The sequence below is a fragment of the Anomaloglossus baeobatrachus genome, chromosome 8 (assembly GCF_048569485.1).
Source record: "Anomaloglossus baeobatrachus isolate aAnoBae1 chromosome 8, aAnoBae1.hap1, whole genome shotgun sequence".
Classification (NCBI taxonomy): domain Eukaryota; kingdom Metazoa; phylum Chordata; class Amphibia; order Anura; family Aromobatidae; genus Anomaloglossus; species Anomaloglossus baeobatrachus.
Window position 1 is genome coordinate 180,899,128 of NC_134360.1, and position 22,542 is coordinate 180,921,669.

Genomic DNA, 22,542 nt, shown 5'->3' on the forward strand with positions numbered 1-22,542 from the left:
TGGGCACGGAACTGGGCAACGGCCACCACAGTAACATTCCCCAGATATACACCGCCCGGGACCGAGCACCCCATATCCCTGGTCGACACACGTTTACAAAAGAAGAGGCAGAAGACTTTTGTATTTTAGCCACAAACAAAAGCAGTAATCCGTACACATCCAAGAAGAGAAGCCGCCACCATCTTACCTTGGGGTTAGGGTAAAGGTCATTTTTGGTAAAATTTTTAGCTTCGGCGCCGGTCAGAATGTTCTGGCGGAAAAAATTTACCAACTCCACCGCAGGAAACTGAGGAAACGTGAGCTTATTCATGGCTGCAGCCATGTGCAATCAGGTGAAGAGGTCACAGGGGTCTGAAGAGGGAGAAAATACATCAATACACAATTATCTTCACAATATGTACCATAAAAGCAGAGGAAAAGCCGCGGCCAAGAGCACGACACCATTACAGAGATTGCAGCACCAAAAGGTACAGGGGCCGTCCCCCAGTCACCATCCGATCATTAGGGGGTACAGGGGCCGTCCCCCAGTCACCATCCGATCATTAGGGGGTACAGGGGCCGTCCCCCAGTCATCATCCGATCATTAGGGGGTACAGGGGCCGTCCCCCAGTCATCATCCGATCATTAGGGGGTACAGGGGCCGTCCCCCAGTCACCATCCGATCATTAGGGGGTACAGGGGCCGTCCCCCAGTCACCATCCGATCATTAGGGGGTACAGGGGCCGTCCCCCAGTCACCATCCGATCATTAGGGGGTACAGGGGCCGTCCCCCAGTCACCATCCAATCATTAGGGGGTACAGGGGCCGTCCCCCAGTCACCATCCGATCATTAGGGGGTACAGGGGCCGTCCCCCAGTCACCATCCGATCATTAGGGGGTACAGGGGCCGTCCCCCAGTCACCATCCGATCATTAGGGGGTACAGGGGCCGTCCCCCAGTCACCATCCGATCATTAGGGGGTACAGGGGCCGTCCCCCAGTCACCATCCGATCATTAGGGGGTACAGGGGCCGTCCCCCAGTCACCATCCGATCATTAGGGGGTACAGGGGCCGTCCCCCAGTCACCATCCGATCATTAGGGGGTACAGGGGCCGTCCCCCAGTCACCATCCGATCATTAGGGGGTACAGGGGCCGTCCCCCAGTCACCAGCCGATCATTAGGGGGTACAGGGGCCGTCCCCCAGTCATCATCCGATCATTCGGGGGTACAGGGGCCGTCCCACAGTAATCATCCGATCATTCGGGGGTACAGGGGCCGTCCCCCCAATATTCATCCGATCATTAGGGGATACAGGGGCCGTCCCCCAGTAATCAGCCGATCATTAGGGGGTACAGGGGCCGTCCCCCAGTAATCAGCCGATCATTAGAGGGTACAGGGGCCATCCCCCAATAATCAGCCGATCATTAGGGGTACAGGGGCCGTCCCCCAGTCATCATCCGATCATTAGAGGGTACAGGGGCCGTCCCCCAGTAATCAGCCGATCATTAGAGGGTACAGGGGCCGTCCCCCAGTAATCAGCCGATCATTAGAGGGTACAGGGGCCGTCCCCCAGTCATCAGCCGATCATTAGAGGGTACAGGGGCCGTCCCCCAGTCATCATCCGATCATTAGGGGGTACAGGGGCCGTCCCCCAGTCATCATCCGATCATTAGGGGGTACAGGGGCCGTCCCACAGTAATCATCCGATCAGTAGGGGATACAGGGGCCGTCCCCCAGTAATCAGCCGATCATTATGGGGTACAGGGGCCGTCCCCCAGTAATCAGCCGATCATTAGGGGGTACAGGGGCCGTTCCCCAGTTATCATCCGATCATTAGGGGGTACAGGGGCCGTTCCCCAGTCATCATCCGATCATTAGAGGGTACAGAGGCCGTCCCCCAGTCATCATCCGATCATTAGAGGGTACAGGGGCCGTCCCCCAGTAATCAGCCGATCATTAGAGGGTACAGGGGCCGTCCCCCAGTAATCATCCGATCATTAGAGGGTACAGGGGTCGTTCCCCAGTAATCAGCCGATCATTAGGGGGTACAGGGGCCGTCGCCCAGTAATCAGCCGATCATTAGAGGGTACAGGGGCCGTCCCCCAGTCATCAGCCGATCATTAGAGGGTACAGGGGCCGTCCCCCAGTCATCAGCCGATCATTAGAGGGTACAGGGGCCGTTCCCCAGTAATCAGCCGATCATTAGGGGGTACAGGGGCCGTCGCCCAGTCATCAGCCGATCATTAGAGGGTACAGGGGCCGTTCCCCAGTAATCAGCTGATCATTAGGGGGTACAGGGGGCGTCCCCCAGTAATCAGCCGATCATTAGGGGGTACAGGGGCCGTCCCCCAATAATCAGCCGATCATTAGGGGGTACAGGGGCCGTCCCCCAATAATCAGCCGATCATTAGAGGGTACAGGGGCCGTTCCCCAGTAATCAGCCGATCATTAGAGGGTACAGGGGCCGTCCCCCAGTCATCATCCGATCATTAGGGGGTACAGGGGCCGTCGCCCAGTCATCAGCCGATCATTAGAGGGTACAGGGGCCGTTCCCCAGTAATCAGCTGATGGGCAGGACTGTTGTATTAGGGAACAACCTCCATGACATTTCTACATTGGGTGCATTGATATCCACACACCGGTGATGGTGATCAGTGACGGTTGCAGAGCCCGGTAGCGGCCATCACACCGGTCACCGCCGCCCTCTCGTACATTCCCAGGCACCGGTGCTGTCCCGCCCTCCTCTGATCTCTCACTCACATCACACCGCGGCCACTGTCATCCGCTTCTTGTACAGCCGTTTACTAACCGGGTTATTTTTCAAAATAAGCCCAGCCCCCCTATCAACGTCATCAACTCGCGCCTGGAACGCACGGGACACGCGACATATGACGTGAAAGGTAATCCAGTAACAAAGATGGCGGCTCCAGCTCCATGTCGTCACTTCCAATGAAAACACGAGCGCGAGAAGCTGCATTATTCACGGTGGTCACAAGATGGCGGTGCAGAGGTGGCTTGTAAATGCGGGCGGGCACGGCTGGTGTGTGCAGCCTCAGTGACGCCAGTGCCTCATATACAGGTACTTGGGAGGCCAGCGCCATTATAACTGCTGCTCTAACCACTTGCTGCAGTCTGTACTCACTTTCTTCCCTTTCTACACTATGGGATGCTGCTCCTGCTTCATTTGCCCATAACAACCGCTCATAGGCATTTCCCTGTGCTGTGTGGGTCACCCAGGGCAAAGTGTTCACAAAGGCTGTGTTCACACAGTGGTTTTCTTCTAAAACTGCTCTTCAAAAAAGCAGGTTTTACTGTGCCTTTTGGCTACAGTATTGGTTTGTCAATTGTTAACAGTTGCCTGAAATTGTCACATCCATTAGATGTGACAATCCCGGTGCTTTAGGCTACTTTCACACATCCGGTTTTTGCTCTGCGGCACAATACGGCGCTCTGCAGAAAAACCGCAACCGTTTTTTTTGCCGCCGGTTGTGGGTTTTTTTTGCATAGACTTACATTAGTGCCGTATTGTGCCGCATGGGCTTGCGGTCGGTCCGGTTTTTGCCGCATGCGGCAGATTTAGCCGATGCCGCGGCTGGATGGAACGTTGCCTGCAACGTTTTTTGCTCCGGAAAAAAAAAACGCATTGCGCCGCATCCGGCCGCTGCGGCGCATTTTTCATTGCATGCCTATGGACGCCGGATGCGGCGCAATGCGGAAAAAACCGCATCCGGCCGCCGCATGCGGTTTCTTCCACTGCGCATGCTCAGTAGCGTGCCGCAACCGGAAAAAAACGGACGGGACGCATGTAAAAACGTATGCAAAGGATGCAGTGTTTTCGCCGCATCCGTTGCATAGCTTGCACAGCCGGATTGAGCCGCACTGCTCAAACCGGATGTGTGAAAGTAGCCTTACTGGCTCTTCTCATTGCCCGGTGTCAGTCGGGGTGACGAGGGGTTATAACAGCGCACAGCTGCCACAAAACCTTAGATTAGTGCTGCCACATTCGTCTGAGACACCCGCATCACAAATCTGTAAATGAAAGTAAATAAAGACACCAAAAAAATCCTTTATTTGGATTAAAATACAAAAAAACACCCTCTTTCACCACTTTATTAACCCCAACACACCTGCTGGTCTGACGTAATCCACACGAGGTCCCACGATTATTCAGCTCTGCTACATCTGAATATCACAGCGAGCGGCCATAGAACAGCATAACTGCCCGCTGTGAGTGCAGAATGAATGAGCCACAATGAGTGATGACTGGATGCAGGGGGACGCGTCACACAGCCTGAGGGCGCGTATGACTGCGACCAAACACAGACGCCAGGCCAGCCAGTGGACGGGGAAAGCTGTGCACATGAAATGAGTGGCACAGGGAGGCAGCAGGAGCTTCGGTAAGTATGAAGCGCTAGCTTCATTCTTATTTTCTTTATTTTTCCTTTAGTTTTATTTTTTTTTAATTTTTCAAGATCTGGATCTAACAGCCGGAATCTTGGGCCCGGGTCCGGCAACCGGGCAACTTTGAAACCACATGGATTTGGATTTTCACAGTCCGGGTCTGCGCAGCCCTACATGGCACGCTCCCTCATCTTTGGATTCCTCCATACTCCTACAGGGTGAAAGACTTTTGTTCACATAATCATGAGGCCACCTAGGGTCCTTCTGCCCATCTAACCTCAGAAGCTGCACTGATCATCAGGACAGGCATTATCTGTGCAGTTTGTGGCTTTTGAAGGCTTAGGACTGGAGGCCAAGCTAGTGGTTCAGTATAGGGGAGAGTACAATATCTGAAGTGGGCCACTAGCATGGGTTACCATGTTTACAACTATGGCAAGGATTGATATTAGAACACTTAGCCAAGTTTAAGGAAATCAAGTCTCCAGGTCCAGATGATTTACACCCTAGAGCCTTGAAAGAGATAGGAAATAATCGTACCGCTTGCCATAATCTTCAATAAGTCATGGTAAACAGGAGTGGTCCCTCTAGATTGGAAAAAAGCAAATGTGGTTCCTATTTACAATAAGGAGAATCCATGGAATTACACACCAGTAAGGCCCCCTTCACACATCGTTTTTTGCCATCAGTCATAATCCGTCGAATTTTGAAAAAAAACGGATCCGGCGACTGATGCCGCTGGATCCGTTTTTTCTCATCGACTTGTATTAGCGACGGATGGCCTCACGTTTCATCGGTCGTTCGACGGAGCTGTCGAAAATTGTTTGTCCATCGAACGGAGACAACGGACAAAGTAACGTTTTTTGTCTACGTCGAAAAATCGGACAGCGACGGATCCGTTGCAAGGCTCTGTCCTGGGACCAGTGCTGTTTAATATCTTTATAAATGATCTGGATAATGGAATTATTGGGGAAATCATAAAATTTGCAGATGATACAAAGATAGGAGGAGCAGCCAACACTAGAGAGGAAAGGCCCCGGTACACGCAGCGACGTATCTAACGATATATCGCCGGGGCCGCGGATTCCGTGACGCACATCCGGCATCATTAGCGACGTCGTTGCGTGTGACACGTACGAGTGACCGCTAATGATGGAAAATACTCACCAAATCGACCATCGTTGACACGTCGTTCATTTTCTAAAAATCGTTGATTGTTGAGGACGCAGGTTGTTCGTCATTCCCGAGGCAGCACACATCGCTATGTGTGACACCTTGGGAATGACGAACTACAGCTTACCTGTGGCTGCCAGCAATGCAGAAGGAAGGAGGTAGGCGGGATGTTACGGCCGCTCATCTCTGCCCCTCCGCTTCTATTGGCCGGCCGCTTAGTGACGCCACTGTGACACCGCACGAACCGCCCCCTTAGAAAGGAGGCGAATCGCCGGCCACAGCGACGTCGCTAGGCAGGTAAGTCCGTGAGACGGCTCCTAATGATATTGTGCGCCACAGGCAGCGATTTGCCCCAGACGCACAAACGACGGGGGCGGGTGCTTTCACCAGCTATATCGCTAGCGATATCACTGCGTGTAAAGCCCCCTTTAAGAGAGCGTATTCAAAAGGATCTAGACACACTCGAGCAGTGGGCTGAGGAGAACAGTATGGTGTTTAATAGGGACAAATACAAAGTCCTACATCTGGGTAAAAGAAATGTAAAAAGCATCTACAGTATGGGAGAAATAGAACTAGGTAATAGCACCGGGGAAAAGCACTTGGGCATAATAGTAGATGGAACATTCAACATAAGCCAGATGTCTCAAACACGCAGGCCGCATGTGGCCCCTGAGGCTGCTTCTTGTGGCCTGCAGACACCTAGACCCCGTGAATATTGCGGCCCAGTACATACACGGGACCGCGGCTGTCAGCAATTTCCTGCAGGTGAATATATAATTTGCAGCACCGCACAGAGACGCACATCTCTACACCTCTACACAGCTTTACTAATGGCAGCTGCCACTGGCCAATCAGAGGTCAGCAGCTAATGTGGGTCTATTCTGATTGGCTGGCAGCTGCCTTTAGTAAAGCTGTGAGGAAAGCAGTGCTGCAAACCATTCTCCAGTAGGAAAACATTGATGGCAGTGGTGCTGTGTACCGGACAGCAATCCTCACGGGCTCTAGGTGCCTGCGGGCTGCAAGCAGGTAAGGAAAACACCGGAGGATAGGTGAGAAACATCTTTTTTTTTATGTAAACATAACAGGGGATATTATTACAGGATGGCACATTACCACAGGGCACAATATGGGCACATTACCACAAGACACAATATGGGCACATTACTACAAGGGAGCAATATGGGCACATTACCACAGGGCACAATATTGGCACTTTACAACAGGGCACAATATGGGCATATTACTACAAGGGGGCAATATGGGCACATTACCATAAGGGACAATATGGGCACATTACCGCAAGACACAATATGGGCATATTACTACAAGGGAGAAATATGGGCACATTACCACAATGGACAATATAGGCACATTACCACAGGAGATAATATGGGCACATTACCACAAGGGGGAAGAATATGGGCACATCACTACAAGGGGGAAGAATATGGGTACATTACCACAAGGGCACAATATGGGCACAGTACTAGAAGAGGGCAATATGGGCACATTACTTCAAGTGGACAATATGGGCACATTAACACAAGGGACAATATGGGGACACTACCACAGGGGACAATATAGCCACGTTACCACAAGGGACAATATAGGCACACTACCACAGGGGACAATATGGACACATTACCACAGGGGACAATATGGGCACATTACCACAGGGGACAATATGGACACATTACCACAGGGGACAATATGGGCACATTACCACAGGGGACAATATGGACACATTACCATAGGGGACAATATGGGCACATTACCACAGGGGACAATATGGACACATTACCATAGGGGACAATATGGGCACATTACTACAACGGGACAATATGTGCACTCTACCACAGGTGACAATATGGGCACATTACCACAAGGGACAATATGGGCACACTACCACAGGGGACAATATGGGCACATTACTACAAGGGGGCAATATGGGCACACTACCACAAGGGGGCAATATGGGCATATTACCACAGGGGACAATATCGGTACATTACTACAGGAAGGGGGGACATTACTAAAAGATGAGAACCAAGATGGAAATATTACTACAAAATGTTGGCCAAAATTACTATATAATGGTAATTGTAAAACAACATTACTTCCAAGAAGGGAATAAAATGTTAAAAAAAAATACATAAACAATGACTTTTTGCCCCCCATTAAAAAACTTTTTATATATAAACTGAAAAAAGTGCCCATTTGTTGTAATAAAATGTTCAAAAAACATGATCCAAAAGTTTTATAGAAAAAAATATGCACTCAATAAAAATGTCACTGGTCCAGCGAAGAATGCGGCCCCTCAAATGAAATTTTTTTCTATGTGCGGCCCATATACCCAGCCGAGTTTGAGACCCCTGACATAAGCCAACACTGTGGTGCTGCCACTAAAAAGGCCAACAAAATTCTGGGATGTATCAAGACAAGCACTAAAGCTAGATGAAGAGAGGTCATTATTCCCCTATACTCTGCCCTGGTCAGACCCCACCGGGAATACTGTGTACAGTTCTGGGCGCCCCAATTGAAGAAAACCCGATATATTGGAGCAAGTCCAGAGAAGAGCAACCAAGATGGTAGAAGGTCTGCAAACTATGTCCTATGAAGAACGGCTAAAAGAACTAGGAATTTTTAGCTTGCAAAAGAGAAGGCTGAGAGGAGACTTAATAGCTGTCTACAAATATCTGAAAGGAAGTCACAGTGTAGAGGGAACTACCCTATTATCATTAGCACAAGGAGGTACAAGAAGCAATGGGATGAAACTAAACGGAAGGAGATTCAGAGTAGATATTAGGAAAAACTTTCTGACAGTGAGGTCAGTCAGAGCGTGGAACAGGCGACCGCGGGAGGTGGTGAGGGCAGTCAGAGAGTAGAACAGGCTACCACGGGAGGTAGTGAGGGCAGTCAGAGAGTGGAACAGGCGGCCACGGGAGGTAGTGAGGGCAGTCAGAGAGTGGAACAGGCGGCCACGGGAGGTAGTGAGCTCTCCATCAATGGAAATCTTCAAGTGGAAACTGGATAAACATATAGCTGGGATGGTTTAAAAAAAACCTGTACTCGCAGGGGGTTGGACCCGATGGCCCTTGAGGTCCCTTCCAACTCTATCATTCTATGAATCTAAGTAACGCACTCTAATCATAGTGGGCATAGGGGAACCGCAGTGATGACCATGCTGTTACTGAATAAGAAATTACTATACAAAAACCAAGACCATTATTACTGCCATATAGTGATAAAAAACAGTTCTGCTAAGCATATTAAGTGATTACAGTACACTTATAGTTAGTGATTTACACACACAGACAAATGTTGTCACACGTATATTAAAGTTAAACAAATAACAAAATGGTCACTGAAATTACTTGAAGCTGACAAAAGTAATGTTCAATTTTAATTTACTAAATATCAACTAGAATAGAAGAAAACTAATGACCTGGAGAAAATGATGGTACCCTTAATTTAAAGCAGTACTCTAGCAGGTTTTTTCATTTCATCAGTGGAGTGGTGCTTTTAATTTAAGGTCCTGGCGTCTTGTCGTATACTCATCCTCGGCCTTCTCGCCTTTTATCAGCGCTGCATACGTCTGTCTCTGACAGTTTGTGACCTGTTGGCAGCTCCAGTGTGTCATGGAGCAACTGGAGATCACAACTCTACATCTCTGAGAAACTCGTTTTGGTCCTCAATCAGAAATTGCTGTTGCAAGATGGAGAAGCAGGATCGGAGCAGTGCTGATAAACGATGAAAATGCGGAGGGAGAGTATAAGACCAGAGGCAGGGACCTTCAAATAAAAGTACCACTCCAATGCTGGAGAAAAAAACCCGCTGTTTAAGTGCTTTAAAATTTTGTTGCACAACCTTTTGGGACAATCACGGAAAATAAATAATATCTATAGCTTTCAGTGAGACTTCTGCACCTCTCCACAGGTATTTTGGCCAAATCCTCGTGAGCAAACTGCTACTTGTGTCCAAGGTGTGAAGGCGCTTTCTTCAGACTGCAAATTTCAGTCCCACAGATGTTCAATAGTATTTACTGTAGATTAGGACTAGTGATGAGCGGACTGTCAGATAACCAGGACCGGCGGGTCCGTGTTATCTGGTTTTTAAAATCCAGTTCCAGGCTTGATTCCAGTCCCCATATAAGTCTTTGGAGACCAGAATCTGGCAACTAAAAATGTTGATAAAAGGGATACGGAGATGGGAGCAAGCGTAATGTATTTACCGAGGCCCCAGGTTGGCTGTACACTGCTCCCTTGGTGGTGCATTCACTTCCTGGGCCTGTATTTTTATTTCATTGCATATGCACTGGTTTCCCGTTCCTCTGAGGCCTGTGATTGGTTCAGTCAGACGCGCCCCCACAGTAAGTGACAGCGTGTCTGACGCTTCCAACCACAGGCGCTGTCTGCGGGTCTATATCGTAGTGTAAAAATAAATCAAATATTTGGCATAGGGCCAAGGGGACCCAGCTAGCAGCAGTGACATCACTCAGTTCACCAGAGGTCATACCCGGGTTCCCACTGTATGATCTCTGGTGACCTGAAGCACCTGACTTAAAGTGCGGGGTCATGCCCCGTACCCTGCCAGCCCTTTAACACTGATAGTGCCATCGGGGAGTGCAGAAATGCCCCGCACTCCCCGACCCACACTGTCTCTGTTAAAGGGCTGGTGGGGTGCGGGCCATGTCCCCGCACTTTAAGCCAGAGTGCAGTACTCCGTTCACCGGAAGTCATACAGTGGAAACCTGGGTATGACCTTTAGTGAACTGAGTGACGTCACTGCTGCAAGCTATGTCCCCCTTATCAGTGTTTCCCAGAGCCTGGAGAGATCAGATATGTTTTCAGTCTCTCCAAACTCTGATGTAGCAGAGCCAGGACCATCATGGGACGTCATGTGGATTATGGTCGAACTTGAAGGGTCTTTTTGGGGTTAATAAAGAGAGGACAGAAGGTGCTGTGGTGGCTGCAGGCTGCTAATTTTAGCCCGGGCGGTTCCAATAGCCATGGGACTCTCCAGGTTGAGATTACCAGCCCCTAGCTGTTGGGATTTATCATGGCTGGGTATCAAAATTGGGGGGGACCACATGCCATTTTTAAAAATTATTTAACTAATTAAAAAAAAAAGCCACATACGGTTCCTCCTCTTTTGATACACAGCCAAGATAAGCGCACAGCTGGGAGCTGCATCCTGTAGCCATAGGCTTTATCTATGCTAGGTATCATAATATATAGGGGAACCCTATGCCAAATTATTTTATTTATTTTTATACCACTTTAGTAACCCGCAGACCAGGTCTATGATTGGTTGCAGTCAGATGCTGTCACACAGGCGGGGAGCGCCTCTGACTGGACCCAATCACAGATGCCAGCACAGCCGGTGGGTAGGGAAAGCAGTGCATATGGATAATATGGATAAGCAATTATGAGCGGCCCAGGAAGGGAAGGAAAGGCTGTGGGAGTAGTGTACAGCCACGCCGGAGTCTCTGTAAGTATGAAGCGATTACTTCATTCTTATTTTCTTTATTTTTTCCTTTATTTTTTTAATTTCCTAAGTTCCAGATCAATATCTGGAATCCTGGGTCCGGCATCTGGATACCTTTGAAACCACGCAGATCCGGACGATTACAGTCCAAGTCCGCCCATCAATAGTAAGGACACATAGAAGCCACTTCAGAATAGTCCAATGCTTTACTGTTTAGTCATTGTTGGATGTTTTTAGCTGTGTGTTTTGGTTTATTACTCTGTTCGCTGACTCATGACCTGCAACTCAGACCAACCTTTCTGACACTGGGTAGTACATTTTGCTCCAGAACGCCTTAATAGTCTTGAAATTTAATTTTACCTTTTACAAATCCAAGACAACCTGTGCCAGATGCAGCAAACCAGCCCCAAAACATAAGCGAGCCTCCTCCATTTTTCACAGTAGGTACAATGTTCTTTTCTTTGTAGGCTTCATTTTTGTGACTGTGAACATAGAGCTGATGTGACTTGCTAAATAACTCTAGTTTACCTCATCTTATACCTGATGAAAGCAACAGTGGATTTGCTGAAACATGTTGTGTAATAACAGGAGCTCATATTAAAGTAAATCTTTTTATGAAACTGGCAGCCACTTTAATAGCGCTCTATCAGACCGAAGCACCTATCCTGTTATATGCCTACTCCCTCAAAGGGAAATTCGGAAGAGCTGCTTAGAGTAAAGGACCTTCCAGGTCTAATCAGAACACCTTAGCCAGAGGACGGAAGATCGCACAGGTGCTTCAAGATCCATGGTGCCAGTGGAATCAAGGAGCCAAGAGCGATACGAATCCCGGACTCAGCAACCACACTAGCGCTAACAAAAGTGGAGGAAGTTCCCTCACCTGGAGGATTTATACACATAATACTGGGGTTGTGCGGGGGCGCACAACCTCCTCAGGTGAGCAGTTCTATATTCAAACCTAAGATTCATTCCACGGGTGCTTCTCGTATGCGCTTTCTCTCTTTCTATTTACTCATCTGTCCAAAGGATATTCTCCCAGAACCTTTGTGGCTTGCCAATATGCATTTTGGCAAATTCCAGACTCACTTTTTTCTGATTTGCTTTCAGCAGTGGTTTCCTCCTTTAGTCTTCCTCCATTAAGTCCACTTTGACCAAGACAGAAACGGATGCTGTGATCTGAAACTGATGTACCTTGACTTTGGAGCTCACCTCTAATTTCTTTGGAAGTTGTTCTGGGCTCTTTGATTACCATTTTGTGTTATCTATCTCTTCAATTTGTCATAAATTTTCCTCCTGTGGCCATGTCCCGGCAGGTTGGCTGCAGTCCCATAGACCTTAATCCTCTAAATAACATATGCAACAGCACTAACAGTAACCTCAAGCTGCTTGGTGATGGTCTTCTAGCCTTTACCTTTAACATGTTTGTCTACAATTTTCTTTTTAATCTCCTGATACAAATCTCTCCTTAGCTTTTTTTTGGTCCATGTTCAGTGTAGTACACACCATGATACTAAATAGTACTGTGACTATTTTTCATCCTGTAAAAAGGCAGACTGATTACAAGAGTGTAGACACCTTCTGATCCTAATTACAAAACACACCTTAGTTTAACATGTCCCTATGGACAAATTATTTTCAATCTAGGACTACCATCTTTTTTTGTCTAGATCATTTTCATTAGCTTGGGGGGGGTTCTGTTGGACTAAAATTCAAAATTTATGTCTGGTGATCTGATCAGCCATCATGTGCCTCTAACAGCCGTGGGTGGATCAGAGATCTGTCCTCAGCTGTTAACCAGTTATTTCCCGCTGTCATGTTATGTGTCACTTCACTGACAGCGGGATTTAACATGCTCTGGCGGGGAGCACGTAATTCCCCACTCCTATTAGCGCCCCATGACGTGATCGCGGGGTGCTAATTAGTTGTCATTACAGACAGAAATAAGCTGATGACTCCTGTGTCTGTCATGAAGATCCTCCTGTGAAGGCCAGCTGCAAACCGACATTCATAGGAGGCCGTGATTTCCACTGTACAGTGTTGTACTGATGCACTGCTCTGTTTAGTGCAAGCAATTGGATGATCACAGCTTTAAATCACCTAAAGAGATTAGTAAATACAATAAAAAGTGAAAAAGAACATTTTTTAAAAATCTGAAAAAAGTTCAAATCACCCACCTTTTGACAATTGAAAATAAAAAGATTAAAAAAAAAATACAGATAATTGGTATTGCTACTTTCAGAAATGTCCAGTCTATCAAAATATAAAAAAAAAAAAATCCAATGGTAAATTGAGGTGTACCGCCCCGTGCTCGGCAGCTGAGCCACTCGGATCCGGACCTTCAGTGGGTGGCCCGAGGGTCTCCGGACCCGGGGGTCCTGCGGTCACTTCAATCAAAAAAGGGGGGTTTGTGGTTTGGGGACGTAGGTGTACGGCCGGAGCTGTGTTTAAGTTTGTGACGCCACCCTCAGGTTGTGGTGAAGGCAGACACCACCGCTGCAGTTACAGGGCACCCGGGGGAGATGTTGCGCAGCAAGTTGTTAACCCCTACGTGGATAGGGATGGTGGCCCCGGGACCAATTGGGGGAGTTTGGGCGGTGCAGGGAGATGGACGGCCGGAGGGCACTGATGTACTCACTATTAGTAAACACACGAGTCTCTGGTAAACCAAGGTGATGGTGGTTGGTGCCCGCAGCCGGCTGCAGTCTGGTCCCCCACCCTGTTGGTGGTCTCTGTCTTTCTCCCGCACCTGTTTTGTGATGGTGGACTACCTGCGCTTGCAACTACAGGAGTCTGCTCCCCGGCTTGTGGTCGCCTAAGGAGCCCTTTGCCCGCAGACGCTGGCCCGTGGGATCTCTCTGCCGTGACCGTGGCTTTCTATCCCCCTTGTTGGGCTGTTGCCTTTAGTCGGGACTTTGGGTGGGACAGGACCTATAGTCCTGGCTGCAATCAGTTAATTAGCTAGCCCCCAATAGCTTCTGGACCTAGCTTCAGGGTCTGAATACCCCCCTTTGTGCTCCGGTTTCCGAGTTGGTTCCCCGGGTCGGTACCGGTGGGCCACTACCCTGTACCGCTCCACCGCGGTTCCACCGAGCCATCTTCCTGGCTCCTGCAGACAGAGGCCTCCGTCTGCCTCCTAGCCAAAGGTCCCAGGGCTCCTACCCCGGCACCTGTCAGTTAGTTTCAGGCCTGACACACAGGCCTGCTTCCACTTAACTTCACCTCCACTAACAGACTCCGCAGACTAAACTGAACTACTTTTACCGCCCCAGGCCCTCTGAACTCCTCGGTGGGCGTGTGCAACCACCTGGCTCCGCCCCCTGGTGTGTCCATCAAGCACTGGGGGTGGTGACTAGGGTTTAAATAGTTTGGCTGCTGTCACCTTAGGGGACTGATGTAATGCGGGGCCCTATCTGTGACTACCTGGCCCGGCCAGGGCGTCACAAAAGAACAAGAAAAAAAAAAATCAAAACTCCAGAATTACGGTTTTTTTTGTTCTCTGCAACATTTCAATAAAATATAATAAGAGGCAGTCAACACATCACATCTACCTAAAAATGGTATCAGTAAAAATGTCAGCTTACAGTGCAACAAATAAACCATCACTGAGCCCCAGATCCCAAAAAATAAAAATATTATGGTTCTTGGAAAATGGTTCCAAAAGCAAATTATTTAAAAAAAAAAAAAGAAAAAAAAACAAAACTTCAGAATATTTTTTTAATAAGTTAAAAGACAACTATACATGTTTGGTAGCTACGTACTTGTACTGATCTGGAGAATCATAACGCCGGGTCAGATTTACCATATGGTAAATATAAAACCCCCAAAATAACTGTGGAATTGCTCGCTTTTTGCAATTTCACTGCACTTGGAATTTTTTCCCATTTTCCAGAATACTATTTCGTAAAATGAATAAATTCATTCAGAAATACAACTTGACCAGCAAAAAACAAACCCTCATATGGCTATATTGATGGAAAAGTAAAAAAGATATGGCTCTTGGAAGAAGGGGAGGAAAAGACGGAAAATGGTAAAGTAATGAAGGGGTAACAGAAGAAAACTGTGTGTTTTCTTCTGATGGAGATTTTCACTTATCATGTCTTGTCCATCAGGCCCAGGCCGCCAAGACAACTTCTTCCAGCTATGGCTGGTCTGTAGAGTGTACTTCAAAGATGCATGTGACTGGTCATATTTCTAGCACCCTCCCCATCTATTCCCAACCAGCACAGACGCCTCATCCTGCTTGTATCCCACTGCTAAGCTGATGCTGCTGATATATACAGTATGTCCTTATTGCAGTGCTGCATCAAGACAGTGGTTTCTTTCTGCCCCACATAATATTGCTTCCACTTTGCCTCTTAGATTAAAATGCCCCATTTGTGCCCTCTAGATTCAATATTGCCCTCTAGAAAATATCTGCTCACATTTTGTCCCCTGTATATTAATAATGACTCTTTGATAGAATTCCCTGAGTGCCCCTATAATGTAATAATTAGAGATGAGCGGACCCGTGGAAGTTTAGTTCGGTGGGCTCAGCCGGACTTTAGATAAAGTTCCGTTTGGGACCTGAACTTGACCTGAAACCCAATAGAAGTCACTAATTGGGCAGTTTGGGTCTCCACCTACATGCAGCCAGCCATACACAGATCACTTTCAGGGGAAGATGGGCAGGGTTTTTTCATTTTGTCATTTTTTTTTTGTTTGGTGCACACTACATCCGATCATGCTGTTGTTACCCCCATTATGAACTGATCAAACACTGCAAGAGGCAGTGGCTGGGCACCGAGCATAGCGTACCGAGCACAGCGATGCTCGCGGGAGTGGTTTGCATATGTAAAGCAGCCGAACTCTGTTTTTTGTAAAGTCTGTTTAGTCCGAACACCGACCCTCGGGTTCTCTCATCTCTAGTAATAATGCCTTTTAAGTGCCCACTTAACATTTAGTATTATCCTAAGTGCCACTAAAAATTTGTCCCTTGATTCTCCAACATCCCTCCACCCATTCTGTCACCCATACACAATATAATGCAACACCTCACAGTATTATGGACCCCACAGCCCCACTCCACACAGTATAATGACCCCCAAAGATCCACAGCCTCATAGTATTATGACAATCACAGCCCCTCAAATAGTATTATAGCCCCCACAGCCAATTACATATGATGACACCACATAGTATGATGGCCCTCAACCACTCTATCACAATATCATGTCCTGTCTTTTAGACTTCACCACACTCTATGAGCACACGGGCAAGTGTATGGACTAGTTGGACCCCCCGGTCCTGCTCTGCCTCCATCTACTTTGATGTTAGTTGACACAAGGTGAGGTTTTAATATTAGAAGTTGGGACCATCCTGATTGGGGTACACCTTGTTGCGGAGAGATGGCTTTATTTCTTTCGGCAGTGTTACTAAGTACCCTATTTTATTTATATGTACTGTTACTATTTACTGCATGGTATTTGCTCATTTTGTTTCTATCTTAGGTTTTTTCTGTTGAATGTCCACAGTGTAAACATACTCCTATATTCTGCCAACCTATGCTCTTTGCTTTTGTTGTTTACTGATGTGTAGGGATGAGTGGACCCATGGAAGTTCGGGTTCACTGGACTTTAGTTAAAAGTTCAATTTGGGACCCGAACAGGACTCCGAACCCCATATAAGTCATTGGGGACCCTAACTTTCTGTTCTGCAAAATGGTTGTTGTAAGCGCTATGGGCCTGCAAAAGGAAGCAAAATGAGGGCAATTGCCCTGCAAACAAATGTGGATAGAGAACAAATAAAAAAAGACACGAAGCCCTGCCTATTTTTGATAACCAGGGCAGGAAAAGCAGGCAGCTGTTGACTGCATCCCTCAGCTTTATCTTGTGTGATGGTGGAATATGGGGGGTTGTGTATAATTTTGTGTATGTTTGTATTTTAGGTGCTATGTTCATTCTGTGTATTCCTTGTGTGTACATTGTCCTGTTTGCAGGGTAATCACCCTCTGCCGGGCTTTTGTCCCTAAATCTGGGGGAGGAGGCCTGGAATCCACCTAAACACTGCTTACTTGGGGGATTATTCATTTTGGCTGAGAAAGACGAGAGAGAAGGAGCAAGATTGATCCTCTGAGGGAGAAGCTGACACCCCAGAGAGACTGTGAGAGACCCCGATTTCCCTGGAAAAGGACTGCTAGAGGATTATGACTAACCTCCTGGGACATTTATCCCATTACTGGATTACTTTTTTTTTTTTTAAACTCGTTTTATTGAAAGTTAAGTAAATCATTACATTAGAGAATAAGTCAGCTAATTGTACAGTAAAAAAGATTACATGTAAACTGGTTGATACTCAGATTAATAAAGCAACAACAATCAAGTCAACGTCTATTACTTTCAGCATGGTCATAGTACATCAATCATAACAAAGGTGTCAGCTCGCAAGACACATCCATCTTGAGGCAAAAAGCCCATATTGTCAAGAAGAGTATAACCTAGGTTCCAGGAATCCCATAATATCCCTGATGTAGTGTATCATGTATCACATGTGTCTCCTTTCCGCCTACCGGGGCACTATTGGCTATTATTGCGATAATACCGATTGTAGGTTATCAGTCAGAGAACCGGGTGATCCTCCAGTCAATGGTGATCCCATCCATCTACCCCATATTTTGTCGAATTTATTTAAAGAGCCTCTTGTCTTATAAACAAACTGTTCAGACGGAATTATAGCATTTACCAAAGCAATCCAAGAGGCTCTAGTTGGGGGATGATTGCTCATCCAATTTAGTATAATGCCCTTCCGGGCCAGAAAAAGGACCTTCTTTATTAATAGATTCGCATCTTGGGACCAGGAGTGTTACATCTCGTGGCTCTCCTCTTGCAAGGAATGAGGTGGTCCCCCATTCCTTGTCTGCCGCGAGCCTTCCTGCTCAGCAGCGCCAAAGGCCTGGGAGACTGCAGGAGTTTCCTCCTCCTAGATGCAGCAGAAAGGTGACACCTAGTGGTTTACTCCTTGTAAGGAATGGAGTGGTCTCCCATCCCTTGCCTGCCACGTGTCCTCCTGCTCAGCATCGCAGAGGGTCGGAGTGGTTGCACAGTGTGCAAAGGATAGATGCTCAGGGAAGCAGCAAGACTTCCCTTAGCTCTGCACATTGTGAAACCGAAGATCCCGCCTTTATGACCCAGAGGCAGGAGGTTGAGCATGTGCCCCACGTGACGTCTTCTGATTCGCTCACTGGTATCACACGGCCAGATAACGAGGCCGGTGATGTGCTGAATCCTGACTGGCCGGGCCAGGACGTCACAGATCATGATTGGGTCACATCCGTCTCACGCCCGCCCTTGGCTGGAGCTACATCTCCTTAAAAACCCCTCCTGCCATCATGGTGGCGCGCGACCGTCCTTCTATGTTTGGATGTCTGGCAGCGTGCTGCCACGCCACTGTACAGACATTGTATTTTGCAGGTCTCGCCCCTGCCTTGCTGCTCCGGCAGTATTCCGTTTAACAGGCTGTGTTCCTGTCCCAGGTGAGCTCCTTGAATCTCTGTCGGACTCACCTGGTTTCTGAAGCACACGTGCGTGGGCACCTCTGTGCTACCCTCGTGCCATATTCCTGTGACTCCCGCTGGCACACGTGCGTATGCACCTCTGTGCGTCCCCGTGCAACAGGTACACCGAGTTGTGAGCCCCGTGCCATACAACCCTCACGGGTTAGGGCGGACAGGTGTACGCAGATCGTCTGTGACATTCCAGACGATCGCTAGCAGCAACCCGCTCACTCTTCTCCCACCATAGCAGCGGTCCCTTACACCGCACAGTGGACCTTGACCGGCGGAAGCTGTCCATATACCATCTTGGCACGCTTCCCCGGGTCCCCCTCGTAACATTACGGTCGCGCCAAAGGTCTGGCTATGGCAGAAGAGCAGCAGCAGTTGCTGCGTTATGTGCAGCAGTTGGAGTCACGATTGGCAGCTGTGGAGCGGTCTTCCCCCGATAAGGCTGCTCTAGCAACAATTGCCACCCAAGCGGCCACTCAGGCTGTGGAATTGAGCGGAAAGTCGCCTCGCCTTGCGCTCCCAGAGCGCTTCAACGGGGACAGCTCCGAGTGCCGTGGTTTCATAAACCAGGTTACCACCTACTTGGAGATGTCCGCCACTCTTTATGCTACTGAGAAGGCGAAAGTAGCATTCGTCCAGTCCCTGCTCACAGGGAGAGCGCTAAAATGGTCCACGCCGTTGTGGGAGCGCGGAGATCGGGTGGTGAATCACCTTCCAGTTTATCTTGAGGCCATGAGAAAGGTGTTCCTCGGGCCTCAAGTCACCCACGACTCCGCGCTGCGACTCCTACGCCTTCGGCAAAAGTCCACTTCAGTCGGGGACTTTGCGGTGCAGTTCAGGACACTCGCCGCAGAGCTGGACTGGCCAGATAAAGTCCTTGTCCCTGTGTTCTGGGAGGGTCTGGCAGGGTTCGTCAAAGACGCGCTGGCCACGCGTGATGTGCCGACCACCTTAGAGGCCTTGATACGGCTTGCTTCTCGCATAGACATCCGCCACGCGGAGCGGAGGCTCGAGGTCTCTTCGGCACCCACGTCTACCTGGCCTACAGAGCCTCTGACTCTCCTTCCCCACCAGACCAGTCTCCCAGCCAGTTCTGTTGATGACTCTGTGGAGCCCATGGAAGTCTCCACGGTGGTCTCCTCTACCACAGGCTCTCGGCCGCCAGTCGTTTGCTTTGCCTGTGGGCAGAGGGGACATGTAGCTACCCGATGTTCAAAACCATCGGAAAAGAGACAAAGTCTGGTTTCCATCAGAGGAGGAACCCTAGACGCTGCCTCTCCTTCTAAATTAACCCTCAGCGCCCAGTTGCAGTTCGGCACCACTGTCTTCCCTGCCCTGGCTTGCTTAGACACTGGCGCTGACGGCAATTTCATTTCAGCCTCCCTGGCAACTAGGTACTCTGTTCCCCTGGTCCTGTTGCCTAAACCAATCAGTGTCCAGGTAGTCAACGGGTCCCTACTTGTCAAACCCATTACCCAGATCACCGTCCCTCTCAGGATGGATGTACCACCAGGCCACCATGAGCAGGTGTCCTTTCTGGTGCTTCCAGAAGGGACGGATGAGATCCTACTAGGACTCCCCTGGTTGAAACGGCATGCTCCGATACTCAACTGGACAACAGGGGAGATCTCGTCCTGGGCAGGGTCATGTAAAGAACACCTCGGGACCACCGGGTCACCCACTCCCCTAGACCTGGTGCCACCTGGCCAGACCCTCGTTCCCCCTAGGTTACGGAACGATGTACTTTCCTGGGACCATACCTCCAAGGTCGTGGGCCTCTTCAGGTCCAAAAGGACCAGAGTTCTAGAGGCCAGGCATGATAGGTGGCCGACGGCCGACTCCTCGTCCGACAACCCTGAAGTAGCGAGGTTGGTTAAAACAAAAATCGTTCAGGGCAAGAAGTACTTCCTCGTGGAGTGGGTCGGTCGTGGACCGAAGCATAGGACCTGGGAATTGGAGGATCATGTCCACGCTCCGGGTTTGGTAGCAGCCTTTGAGCACAGGCGGCGGGGGGGCCCTAGACGGGGGGGTAATGTTACATCTCGTGGCTCTCCTCTTGCAAGGAATGAGGTGGTCACCCATTCCTTGTCTGCCGCGAGCCTTCCTGCTCAGCAGCGCCAAAGGCCTGGGAGACTGCAGGAGTTTCCTCCTCCTAGATGCAGCAGAAGGGTGACACCTAGTGGTTTACTCCTTGTAAGGAATGGAGTGGTCTCCCATCCCTTGCCTGCCACGTGTCCTCCTGCTCAGCATCGCAGAGGGTCGGAGTGGTTGCACAGTGTGCAAAGGATAGATGCTCAGGGAAGCAGCAAGACTTCCCTTAGCTCTGCACATTGTGAAACCGAAGATCCCGCCTTTATGACCCAGAGGCAGGAGGTTGAGCATGTGCCCCACGTGACGTCTTCTGATTCGCTCACTGGTATCACACGGCCAGATAACGAGGCCGGTGATGTGCTGAATCCTGACTGGCCGGGCCAGGACGTCACAGATCATGATTGGGTCACATCCGTCTCACGCCCGCCCTTGGCTGGAGCTACATCTCCTTAAAAACCCCTCCTGCCATCATGGCGGCGCGCGACCGTCCTTCTATGTTTGGATGTCTGGCAGCGTGCTGCCACGCCACTGTACAGACATTGTATTTTGCAGGTCTCGCCCCTGCCTTGCTGCTCCGGCAGTATTCCGTTTAACAGGCTGTGTTCCTGTCCCAGGTGAGCTCCTTGAATCTCTGTCGGACTCACCTGGTTTCTGAAGCACACGTGCGTGGGCACCTCTGTGCTACCCTCGTGCCATATTCCTGTGACTCCCGCTGGCACACGTGCGTATGCACCTCTGTGCGTCCCCGTGCAACAGGTACACCGAGTTGTGAGCCCCGTGCCATACAACCCTCACGGGTTAGGGCGGACAGGTGTACGCAGATCGTCTGTGACATTCCAGACGATCGCTAGCAGCAACCCGCTCACTCTTCTCCCACCATAGCAGCGGTCCCTTACACCGCACAGTGGACCTTGACCGGCGGAAGCTGTCCATATACCATCTTGGCACGCTTCCCCGGGTCCCCCTCGTAACACAGGAGTGTACATCTACCACCCCAAATAGACACAGGATTGGGCACATAGCAACCGTTTTTTGAAGTATGGCGGTAAGAGTCGTTACAATCTCACTCCAATAGGAGAGAATGACCCGGCAATCCCATATCATGTGCCAGAAATCCGCACCGTCTCTCCCGCATCTCGGACAGCCCATCCCCACCGATTTATTCGTCTTTTTCATCTTGTTCAGTCTCTGTGGAGTGATATAACTTTGGTGTATTATATATAACTGAATCAGTTTATTATTAACTGCAGGAGAGACCAGCGTGTGGGATTCGACAATGTCGTCCCACACTACATCATCAATTTCAGGGATCCTGGCACTCCACCTCTCACGAACAGAAAGAGGACTGTTCATGGCCTTGGCCCGAATGAGGGAGGAGTATAATTTAGAAATGAGGCCACCAGGGCCCTGTGATCTAATAATTCCAATGACTGGGAAGGAAGAGAATCTAACCCCACGGCCAGAGAACTTAGCTCGAAAGGCGTGCCTAATTTGGAGATACTGAAACCCATGAGATTCCGGCAAATCGAATTCTGTCCGCAGTAGCGCAAAGGGGCGGAGTTCACCATCCCGGACCAGTGATCCCAGGGAGACTATTCCGCGATTCCTCCATTCACCAAACCCTGGCAACCCACAAAAATGTGGAAGGTCCAGGTTATCCCATATGGGCGTCTCAGTTGGTACATCATGAAATCCGAATACGGCTTTAGCCTCTTTCCAGATCCTGGCCCCCAATTTGTGCATCGGGAGGACACGACCCTCAGGGGCCCTCCTGTGATCCGTCAGTAACGGCCACAGGAGATCCACACCTGTGAACTCTGCCAGGAGTCCCTCCGGAGAACCCCCAACCCCGGGGAGTGTCCATTGACCCAGATAT

The 22,542-nt window shown here is 49.3% G+C and overlaps 1 protein-coding gene across 3 annotated transcripts in view; it reads right to left on the reverse strand.

The window, feature by feature from the left end:
* NUF2 (NUF2 component of NDC80 kinetochore complex) overlaps positions 1-22,542 on the reverse strand; it is a 237,608-nt gene that overhangs the window by 79,776 nt on the left and 135,290 nt on the right. Inside the window, exons 1-2 of one of the 3 annotated variants that reach the window (XM_075321003.1) lie at positions 2,741-2,829; positions 188-351 (exon numbers count right to left, since the gene is read on the reverse strand). In XM_075321003.1, the coding sequence (XP_075177118.1) occupies positions 188-322 (135 nt within the window). In that variant the 5' untranslated portion in view covers positions 323-351; positions 2,741-2,829. The other 2 variants (XM_075321004.1, XM_075321005.1) reach the window with 2 other exon arrangements.